At 36.7% G+C, this 12,227-nt stretch overlaps 2 protein-coding genes across 2 annotated transcripts in view; one reads left to right on the top strand and one right to left on the bottom strand.

The window, feature by feature from the left end:
- The window catches only part of FBXL13 (F-box and leucine rich repeat protein 13), a 209,862-nt gene that overhangs the window by 185,149 nt on the left and 12,486 nt on the right, over positions 1–12,227 (top strand). Inside the window, exon 19 of the mRNA XM_061166528.1 lies at positions 9,748–9,882. Coding sequence (XP_061022511.1) covers positions 9,748–9,882 — 135 coding nt within the window. The remainder of the gene's footprint in view (positions 1–9,747; positions 9,883–12,227) is intronic.
- Positions 1–12,227, bottom strand: part of LRRC17 (leucine rich repeat containing 17) — a 124,119-nt gene that overhangs the window by 100,742 nt on the left and 11,150 nt on the right. The window contains exon 2 of the mRNA XM_061165172.1: positions 5,243–5,308. The gene's annotated coding sequence lies outside the window, so the exon portion shown is untranslated. The remainder of the gene's footprint in view (positions 1–5,242; positions 5,309–12,227) is intronic.

Raw genomic sequence — 12,227 nt, 5'->3', positions numbered from 1 at the left:
AGTCTCCTAGGATTTATAATAGAACAAAATACTCTTTAGAGACCTAAGGCACCTGAAATCAACTGAGTCACAGACAAACTCCTACCAAGATACCTAGGCTTTATTCTCTTTTCAAAGGCTATGAGCAAAAGAAATAAGCCCAGAATTCTCCACTGCTCCTTATGCTAGTATGTTTCCAATTGTTGAGGCAATTCAATAGAATTAGAAATTTGCCAGCACTTCAAAGGATGTGGGATTTGACAGCTTGTCATTTTCCCACAGTCTCCACTGTTCAAGGCATAATGGAGTCTTGGGTACCATGTTTTCATGTCTGATAAACAGCTGAAACTGAGAACATCCCACACAAGTCCTGGCTTCTTGCCTACTCCCACTGGAGAGAACCATTCTCCAACAACTGAAATGCTGATGGATTCATTAAATGAATGCATACATCTGTTAGTTTCATGTTGAACATCCACAGAAAAGAACTATAAGAGAATGTGTTAAAGGAAGAAAATCCTTTGGAGGCCTCTCTCAATTTTCTGTCCCTGGAACATTAGTTTATCCTATAAAAGCTAAAACTTGCCAAAAGTCAGATTATCTGAAGGCAAAAATAAAAGGGCAGGAAAAATAAACGTCAGAATCTCACTTTCCTACAATAGCATGAGTTTATGTTTCTTAAGCCTAAGTGGCTAATGTGTTTTTGATCTCTCTCTTATGCAGCATGCCTAGGCTCACTGCACCTCACCTGACATGAACTGAGCACCTGAAGCATGTCTCATAGGAGCTGTGATTCTTCTATGTTATGACTTCTAATAATCCTCTTTGTTAACTTCCAGTTAAATTATGTGCATGATATTTCTTCATCTCAAACCCTCCAGCACGTTGAAGGTGGTAAGGTGGTGTTCTCATGTCTTAATTGGCAGGCAGGATTGTTCTACAGCCTCTCTGGTTCCACTGATGACAGACAAAAAGTCAGTATTTACATAGGGTATTATGTCTGCTAAGGGATCCTGGAGTACACATTTCCAGTAAACCTGAGAAATAGACAGTTATTTTCATTCTCCTCTTAAAGATGAGGAAATTTGAAGTTAAGTAACTTGCCCAAGGTCACAGACACAACTTCAAATTCCTGGCCCTTTGGTTTTCTTCTAGACCAGTAACCTCCCTTAATTACATCATCTCTTATTCCATTATGTACCAAATTGGAGATCAAAGCATCAATAATGGTTGATGAACTCATTATTCAACAGAGATTTTTAAATGGAAGAGGTCACAAGAGGACACTGTGACTTTGTCCTTAAAGTTCTGAGTTGCCATTTTCTTGGGAAAGAAGGAGAAAAAATAAGAAGTCCAGTGACTGACTGTGCAAATAGAAACCCATCAACTCTTTAACGCTGATTATTATAGCTGAAGTAATTTCCCTGCCCAAAGATCTTAATAGACATTTATCCAAAGAATAAATACAGATGACACATGAAAAGATGCTCAACATCAATAATAATTAGAGAAATGCAAATCAACCCTGCAATGAGATACAACCTCACAGCTGTCAGAATGGTCATCACTAAAAAAAATCTACATCACTAAAAAAAATCCCCTATGGAGAAAGGGGAACCCTCCTACACTGCTGGTGGGAATGTAAATTGGTACAACTACTATGGAGACCATTATGGAGGTCACTTAGAAAACTAAAAAAGAGAACTACCATACTATCTAACAATCCCATTTCCAGGTATATACACAGATAAAACTATTAATTAAAAAAGATGCCTTTATTTTAAAGTCTATTTTATCTGATATGAGTATTGCAGCTCCTACTTTCTTTTGGTCTCCATTTGAGTGAAATATTTTTTTCCAGTCCTTCACTTTCAGTCTGTATGTGTCCCTTGTTTTGAGGTGGGTCTCTTGTAGATACCATATATAGGGGTCTTGTTTTTTTATCCATTCAGCCAGTCTTTGTCTTTTGGTTGGGACATTCAACTCATTTACATTTAAGGTAATTGTTGATAAGTATGATCCTGTTGCCATTTACTTCGTTGTTTTGGGTTCGAGTTTATACACCCTTTCTGTGTTTCCTGTCTAGAGAAGATCCTTTAGCATTTGTTGAAGAGCTGGTTTGGTGGTGCTGAATTCTCTGAGCTTTTGCTTGTCCGTAAAGCTTTTGAATTCTCCTTCATATCTGAATGAGATCCCTGCTGGATACAGTAATCTGGGTTGTAGGTTATTCTCTTTCATAACTTTAAGTATGTCCTGCCATTCCCTTCTGGCCTGAAGAGTTTCTATTGAAAGATCAGCTGTTATCCTTATCCTTATGGGAATCCCCTTGTGTGTTATTTGTTGTTTTTCCCTTGCTGCTTTCAATATTTGTTCTTTGTGTTTGATCTTTGTTAATTTGATTAATATGTGTTTTGGGGTGTTTTGCCTTGGATTTATCCTGTTTGGGACTCTCTGGGTTTCTTGGACTTGTGTGACTAATTCCTTCCCCATTTTAGGGAAATTTTCAACTGAAGTAAAACTCTCACTGTTTGCAGATGACATGATCCTCTACATAGAAAGCCCTAAAGACTCTACCAGAAAATTACTAGAGCTAATCAATGAATATAGCAAAGTTGCAGGCTATAAAATTAACACAGAGAAGTCCCTTGCATTCCTATACACTAACAATGAGAAAATAGAAAGAGAAATTAAGGAAACAATACCATTCACCACTGCAACGAAAAGAATAAAATACTTAGGAATGTATCTACCTAAAGAAACAAAAGACCTATATATAGAAAACTATAAAACACTGATGAAAGAAATCAAAGAGGACACAAATTGATGGAGAAATATACCGTGTTCGTGGATTGGAAGAACCAAAATTGTGAAAATCGGTATACTACCCAAAGCAATCTATAGATTCAATGCAATCCCTATCAAGCTACCAACGGTATTTTTCACAGAAATGGAACAAATAACTTCACAATTTGTATGGAAATACAAAAAACCTCGAATACCCAAAGCAATCTTGAGAAAGAAGAATGGAACTGGAGGAATCAACCTGCCTGACTTCAGGCTCTACTACAAAGCCACAGTCATCAAGACAGTATGGTACTGGCACAAAGACAGAAACATAGATCAATGGAACAAAATAGAAAGCCCAGAGATTAATCCACAAACCTATGGACACCTTATCTTTGACAAGGGGGCAAGAATATACAATGGAGAAAAGACAGCCTCTTTAACAAGTGCTGCTGGGAAAATTGGTCAACCACTTGTAAAAGAATGAAACTAGAATACTTTCTAATACCATACACAAAAATAAACTCAAAATGGATTAAAGATCTAAATGTAAGACCAGAAACTATAAAACTACTAGAGAAGAACATAGGCAAAACACTCTCCGACATAAATCACAGCAAGATTTATTTATCACAGCAAATCTATGACCCACTTCCCAGAATATTGGAAATAAAAGCAAAAATAAATAAATGGGACCTAATTAAACTTAAAAGCTTTTGCACAACAATGGAAACTATAAGTAAGGTGAAAAGACAACCCTCAGAATGGGAGAACATAATAGCAAACAAAGCAACAGACAAAGAATTAATCTCAAAAATATACAAGCAACTCCTGAAGCTCGATTCCAGAAAAATAAATGACCCAATCAAAAAATGGGCCAAAGAACTAAACAGACATTTCTCCAAAGAAGACATACAGATGGCTAACAAACACATGAAAAGATGCTCAACATCACTTATTATCAGAGAAATGCAAATCAAAACCACAATGAGGTACCATCTCACGCCAGTCAGAATGGCTGCTGTCCAAAAGTCTACAAGCAATAAATGCTGGAGAGGGTGTGGAGAAAAGGGAACCCTCTTACACTGTTGGCGGGAATGCAAACTAGTACAGCCACTATGGAGCACAGTGTGGAGATTCCTTAAAAAACTGGAAATAGAACTGCCATATGACCCAGCAATCCCACTGCTGGGCATACACACCAAGGAAACCAGAACTGAAAGAGACACATGTACCCCAATGTTCATCACAGCACTGTTTATAATAGCCAGGACATGGAAGCAACCTATATGCCCATCAGCAGACGAACAGATAAGAAAGCTGCGGTACGTATACACAACGGAATATTACTCAGCCATTAAAAAGAATACATTTGAATCAGTTCTAATGAGGTGGATGAAACTGGAGTCCATTATACAGAGTGAAGTAAGTCAGAAAGAAAAACACCAATACAGTATACTAACGCATATATATGGAATTTAGAAAGATGGTAACGACAACCCTATATGCAAGACAGAAAAAGAGTCACAGATGTATAGAACAGACTTTTGGACTCCGTGGGAGAAGGCGAGGGTGGGATGATATGAGAGAACAGCATTGAAACATGTATATTATCAAGTGTGAAACAGATTGCCAGTCCAGGTTGGATGCATGAGACAAGTGCTTGGGGCTGGTACACTGAGATGACCCAGAGGGATGGGATGGGGAGGGAGGTGGCAGGGGGGTTGAGGATGGGGAACGCATGTAAATCCATGGCTAATTCATATCAATGTATGGCAAAAACCACTACAATATTGTAAGGTAATTAGCCTCCAACTAATATAAATTAAAAAAAAAAAAAAACCAAAAAAATAAAAATTAAAAAAAGTAAAAAGATGCATGTACCCTATGTTCATAGCAGCACTATTCACAATAGCCAAGACATGGAAACAAAGTAAATGTACACTGACAGATGAATAGATAAAGGAGATGTGGCACATATACGATGGAATACAGCCATAAAAAGAATGAAATAATGCCATTTGTAGAAACATGGAGAGATTTTCATCCTAAGTGAAGCAAGTCAGAAAGAGAAAGACAAATACCATATGATATCACTTATATGTAGAATCTAAAATATGACACAAATGAAATTATCTATGAAACAGAATCACAGATACACAGAACACACTTGTGGTTGCCAAAGGGGAGGGAGCTGGGAGAAGGAAGGACTGGGAGTTTGGGGTTAGCAGATGTAAACTAATATACATAGGATGGATAAACAACAAGGTCCTACTGTACAGCACAGGAAACTACAGCTGATCTCCTGGGATAAACCATAATGAAAAAGAATACAAAAAATATTGCATATATTGTATACCTGAGTTACTTTACAGCAGAAATTATCACAACACAACACTTAAACCAGCCACACTTCAATTTAAAAAATACTATTAATAATCATTTAAAGCAAAAAAAAAAAAAAAAGCAATTTCCTCACCCTTCTTGTCCCACAGGGCTGCTGGAGTGTCAGGTAACTGGGCCACTTGATATCCTTTTCTTATTTCTTAAAAATGGAAAAAAAATATCAGTTATATTTCAAGCCACAAAAAAATACCTAACTGACCTTTGGGTAGTCCAACCTTAGCTCATTTTTTTTTTGAAGATGAAAATCTAGGATTTTCTTTCAACAGTCCTAATTTCAAATTATAACTCAGAGATACTTTGTTTTGATCTTTCTTGATCTTCCTTCCAATATGCATTTTCTTCCACTCACTCAACCTGTTTATAATTTTCTTACATTTGACATCTTTTTATGTACTTGTCACATTTGATAATTTAAAAGTAATTCCCTTGTTTTTACCAAATACCTAGAGTTTGTACAGCCAGTATGTCATTAAGGTTTACTGACAACCAAAGGCATACTGTTGAGTAGGTTTCTCTAGAGAAAGCATTTACTCTGGCAAGTGAACAAGATAATCTATTTCAGTGTGACAAGAAAATATTAGAACTTCTATTAAGATTTAGTTTTATCTCATATTTTATTTCTATTTTTATATACTTTGTAATATATATGTGAATATCTATATAATTTGCAAGTACATTTAATTTACATTTTTTGGAGGTATATGCTCAAAATATTTTTATTATGGTGTGATGATTTTAAAAATTTTGAAATCATAATCATAGAGAATCAGTAGGTACAAATAATATTACTAGCTATTATTTACTAACTGCTATGTTCCAGGCATTGTTCAATTCCTTTAATCATCTTAATTCACTTAATCCCCCTATCAACAACTATAAGTATGTGCCATAATACTATACCATTTTATTTCCATGCTGCAAGTGAGATTCAGACATTGAGAAGTTGGATAATTTATCTAGAGAGACAGAGCTTCTAAGTGGCAGGATTTGAAATTAGGCTAGTGGACTCCAAACTCTGTCCTCTTAACTACCCTTGTTCACTAACAGTTACTGAACAGAGTGCCAGGTAGGACTGGGCTTAGTGGAATCTATCGGAGCTCATTCTCCTCACTACTTTGATGACAGACATTTTCCATTCTCTTCGGAAACTCTCATCTTGAACTTCATCTGTATACCAGATGTTGGGGCCACAAGATAATTTAGACATGGTCTCTGCCCTCAAGAAGCTACAGTCAATGCAGAAGATAAGACAGTTATATATATATAGCTATCATATAAGTGGTAAGTGAGAAGGACAAAAAATTTAAAGCTATAGAAATTTTGGAGAGTCATTACTTCCAGAGTGAGGAATTGGGAAAAACTTCATGGAATAAAGTACATTTGAGGTGGTTTGAAGCTATGGCTTATTCCCTCAAATCACTATATAACTGACAAGAAATTTCATGGTGAAAGTATCTTTGGAAATATTTGTTTTGGGTCTTGGCCTTGCCCTTTCTCCGTTTCACAGTCCTCTCCGTATTTAAAAACAGTAGGCTCCTCTAAAAGTGGTATAATCCTCTAATGCTGAGCCCAAGCTAAGCCTAGTTTCCCTGGCAGGGAGAACGTGAATGCAGGGGAGGCATCTTATCAGTGGGGTGGTAGGTGTGGTGGTGGACACCTAGGCTCTGATAGTTTGGTTTTGGGGCCAGGGCCCAGAGTATGCCCAGGCAATCACCACTCCTACCTGTTCTGATGCCTAATGGGGACAAAGCATTATAAGAGACTATAGTTTTGAATTCAGTTTATAACTTAGAATTGAGGAAGTTGTATTTCAACTAGCCCAAAATAGTCTTCATTATAGAAAATGGTTCATGATAGCAAAAGAATTCTCCATAATTATCAGTAGAAAACTCTATCCTACTCCCACACAGAACTTTGTAGCAGGATTAATCAGAACTTAATAAGGCAAATAGTCAAGAGATGGTTTTATGAGTATGCACCATGAGGTGAGCTTTTTTAAGACTGGGAGCTGACACCTTTTGAGGTAGTTTAAATTAGGATTTTGACAGAAGCACATTATTGTCAGAATTGGTAAATGTTAGTGAGATTCAGTCTCCTCCACATATCCAATTTAGGAATGCAGTCATTAAGCCCCCACACAGTGATTCAATTCATGAAATACAGAGAAGAAATTATTTAACTCACTAAGAGATTTGGAAGTTGTCTTAAAGTCTGCTGAGAAAGTGAAAGTGTTAGTCACTCAGTTGTGTCTGACTCTTTGTGACCCCATGGACTATAGCCCACCAGGCTCCTCTCTCCATGGAATTCTCCAGGCAAGAATACTGAAATGGGTAGCCATTTCCTTCTCAAGACTGCTAACCCATGGCAAAACTGGTTGATACATAGGATGAAAGTCAAATAGATAATTTTTGCACTTTCTCCCCATTTTCATTATAAAAGATTTTTACTTTGAAGAAGCTCAGTCTAGCATTTTCTAAGATAAGAAAATCAACAGCATTGATACATGTGTGATTCTGAAGCACTGTAGCCAGAAGAGCATAAATCATCTTATGGGTAAGGGGCGGGTATGGAATTTCATGAGTGATTATGCTGAAAAACATGCCTGCAGACTTAAGTACTTAATACAACTTACAGTCTCTAAAGGAAAATAAGGATTGTAAGAGAGGAAAAGCTCTGACTTATTTCTTAGATCTGCACTGATTTATGCCAAACATAAAGCCCTGGACTCATCTTTGTGCCTCAGATTTTCCCTGAATGAGAATGCTACCACGAATGCATCATAGGCCTTGTTAATCATTTTTATAAGTTCTTCTTTAATTTAAAAATTCTGAGAAAGTTTAACTTCAAAGAACATCAAAGCTTTTAAAATGGCTTAAAGCAGAACTGATTCAAGCAGTCCAAGACACTGACAGATGCTTCTGAAAAGAGTCTGCAGACATGCAGAGACTTGAATTTCCCTTTGAAGCTTGTTTCATCTTTTAATAAGTTTTTCTTATAGTTTAACTATTCCTTCTTGCTTTACATTTTCTCTGGTTCCTTGAACTCTATCCATTCTCTAAATAGAAAACAATGTTATCCTACCCCTTGCAACATAAGAATTCCTGTATTATTAAAACACAAGTCTTTATATCCTTGAAGATACTCACAGATTGAGTAAGCAGCTAGTATTTATTGAGAACTTACTGTAGTCTACGTTATGAAAGGGGCATAAGAAGCAAGCAGAGTTCCAGACAGTACCTCTGAGAGATTTATTGCACTCTAACTGAAAAACTTGTTGAATGTGAGCTGAATTTTAAGACCAATTCCAATCCTTTAAAGCTAGATTTCCCTAGTTGTGCCCTCTATGCTTGATTAGCTCCAATAACAGGGACCTCAATATCTCCTTACCAGCCGCCCCTTCCAATATCTGACCTCACTTAGTTGCTAGAGAAAACAAATCTCCATGTAAACTGAGCTACAAAACAGGAATGAGTCAAGCACTGGAAGTGCTGAATCAGTTGAAAAAGACAAGTTTTGTATGAGGTCAGACGAAAGTGGAATCACTGATGGTTACTGTGGTCAGAAAAAGATGATGATTTAGGGTAAAATAATCAATATCTTTTGGTTTTCTCCAAAGTACAACATAAACGTGCATCTTTATTATTACTGGTATCATATGCAAATTCCAATAATAATTAATATTTATTGAGTGCTTGTTGTTCAGTCACTAAGTCATGTCTGAATCTTTGCGACGCCATGGACTGCAGCATGCCAGGCTTCCCTGTCCCTTCACTATCTCCCAGAATTTGCTTAAACTCATGTCCATTGAGTCAGTGTTGCCATTCAACCATCTCATCCTCTGTCTCCTCCTGCCCTCAGTCTTTCCCAAGAACTAATCAATTTGTTAAACTGCCTCTCAAATGACACTATATATAAATTTTAATATAGGTTTTTTTTTCCTTTTTACTGAAAGTAGGAATGAAAATTAAGAACAACCAAGATAAAGGGAAGAAGTTTCAATGATTTCCAGACCTTTTCTAGCCCTAGAAATTTTAGATGAACATTTTGGCATTCCAGAACAATGCTGGAGGGTAGATATTATTTTCCCTAACTTGAAGAAACTGAGGCTCAGAAAAATTAAGTGACTTGCTAAGGTTTCAAAGCTAATAAAGTGGTAGAATGAAATTAAAACTCAAGTCTGTCTGATTCCAACAACTGTGCTTTTTCCATTATATTTTAGTGTCAACCCCAGAGTGTTAGCCATCGAATTCTTATCTCCAGATTTCTTCTATTCACTGAACTGTATATAACTCTAATAATTACTAACCATATGGGTAAAATTCCATTAGTGATAGAAAACCAAATTCTGTTAGCAGGAATCTGAATATTACTGAACTGTTAAGTGGTGTCTGAATATCTTTTGTTATAAGGAGATTTTGGACACAATGGCTTCTTTGTTTGCAACAAAATGTAACATATCTACATCTCAAGAGCTGAAATGCATACTAAATAAACTGCCTTGGGGTAAAATGGCATAAAATTTGAATAAAGACTAAGAAAAGAAAAAAAGAAAACCACTAACTTTGGAATTTCTTGCAGGTATTCTGCAAAGGCTCACTGACCTTGGAACATCTGGATGTCTCTTATTGCCCCCAACTATCAGATATAATTATTAAAGCATTGGCCATTTATTGTATTAATCTCACATCTCTCAGTATTGCTGGCTGTCCAAAGGTATGTGCAGGAGTTAGAGCTCAGACATGTAAGACTGAAGTACTGCCAAAGAACACAGGTAGGATAGCAATTAGGTGTTAGACTCATAATAGAACTTTTCTTTGCCATATCTGAGGTATTCATCAAGAGTTCTCCTTCCCCAAACTGTAAATAGCTTTATGATTTCATTTGTGTAAAAGTAGTACCTGGAAAAAGTTAAAGACGATTCTCATACAAATATAAAAATGTGTCAAATATATATTTAATTCACTAATGAGAGAACCAGCAAAATGATAAAGTCAGTCCATACAGCATTTGATCAAACTGAGTATTTACAGGAACTGAAGAAAGAATGTTGGAACATGATTGTTAGGTTAAATCCAAAATTGGTTAAAGGCCTACAAGGTAACAAATCAATAACCTTGGAGCTATAGTTTCTACCAGAAATAATCTGCATCTCTCTTAGACAAAAATACAACAGGTAGAGTTTGAGTCCTAATCAATAATACATAGTATATCCAAAAAACGGCATAATTCCTTGTAGAATTTCTCAGTTGGACTGGTTAAAATCATGTTCCAGTAAACACTGAAAGGGTAGGCAACCATCTTTTGTCTTATTTTCAAGTGTTTGACAATTTTTCTTGATATCTGTCTTTGAAAGGAATATATACTTATTGCAAAATCTTTGGACTGCATATATTAAAAGTATGAATGTAAAAATTCAAAGTCATACCACCATCCAGGACGTAACCACTGGCATTTTATACTTACTCTTCTAGAATTCTTTTCTATGTACAGAGATTGTAGTTAAAGAAGGTTTGTCTTGCTTTTTAAAGAACAGAATCATACTTTCTAAAATACACTTAACCTGCTTTCTTTTCTCTTAATATACTACGGATATTATCACCAGGTCAAGAAATAGACGTCTCTGGTGCTGGATTAATAGGGCAGATTAAATATACCCTGATAATTTTGTTCCCTCTTGAAATCCTACCAAAACTGCAGAAGAAGGGTGAGGGCCCACAATGATAGGGAAAACAGTAGGAGACAAAAGCAACAAAATTTTGGAAACCTGAAAATAGATGAATTAATTTAGCATACCAGAGACAACTTTGAATCCTAAACCAATAGTAGAGAAAGCTGGGGAAAGAATGGATTTACACCATAGCCTTCAAACTTGGCAATACTGTATACTTCTGTAACTGGGTTAAGAGGATGGCTAAAACAAGGAAGACTGGGTTAAAAGTTCTTGAGAAGTAGGTACATCATTAGATCTCCTTCCCTATTCTATGCTTTCAGGCAACTGCCCCTCCTCATCCTCACCAGATTTGAGATATATTTCCTAGAGCCAGATTTCTCAACCGTGGCATTACTGACATTTGGACAAGATCATTCTTTACAGTAGGGGATTGTTTCGTGCACTGTAGGATGTTTAACTGCATCCTTGCCCTCTATCCAGTACATGTCAGTAGCACCTAGCCCCCCCATACCTCCAGTCATAACAATAATAAATGTCTCCAGATATTGTTGAATGTCCTCTGATGGAGGAAGGGAGTAAAATCTCTCTACTATCCGCTCTACAGATAATAAAACAGAAGGTTGCCAGGCTGGGAGACATCATGTAAAACTGAGAACTTGGATACAAAAGTGAAAATGGGAATTAAGTGACTAAATGCTTAATGCAGAGATACTCAGCACTTTTCCAACACAGCATCCAGAATTTGGCTGCCAGATCTTTCCCTCCAGGCAGGAGGCTGGAATCCTTTTTTCTGGGGACTCTGACTAGTCCAAGATGAAACACTGAAAAATACTGACATTTGTGGATTTTCCAACAAACAACTCATTTAGCCCATTGAAGCTGAAAGAAGAGAAGGCCCATATTATGCACTCAGACCTTCTATTCAGCTTTTGTTGTTTTTGTTTAGTCGCTAAGTCATGTCCAACTCTTCTATGACACCATTATTTGTAGCCCACCAGGCTCCTCTATCCATGGGATTTCCCAGGCAAAAACACTGGAGTGGGTTGTCATTTCCTTTTCCAGGGGATCTTCCCAACCCAGAGATCAAACCTGCATCTCCTGCATTGCAGGTGGATTCTTTACTGCTGAGCCTCTAGGGAAGTCCAATCAGTTTTTAGCTCTCCACTATCAATCATGAGCAGACAGTCAAGGACATGAGGCCACACTTAGGAGAAAAGCCTCTAAAGGAGAAGATAAAGACCAAAACAAATTAACAGAAAAATCTTGGAGGAAGTAAAATACTCAAAGGGAAGAAAACTAAAATATCTCTTAAAAAATCAGAAATTGCTAAGTTACTAACAATTTTGTCCTCTTCTGTTGCACACATTAAAGTATCACCTGAATTTTC

Source organism: Dama dama, chromosome 18 (genome assembly GCF_033118175.1).
Source record: "Dama dama isolate Ldn47 chromosome 18, ASM3311817v1, whole genome shotgun sequence".
Taxonomy (NCBI): Eukaryota; Metazoa; Chordata; class Mammalia; order Artiodactyla; family Cervidae; genus Dama; species Dama dama.
Note: the sequence above shows the minus strand (reverse complement) of the source record. Positions and strands in the feature narration are given on the sequence as shown.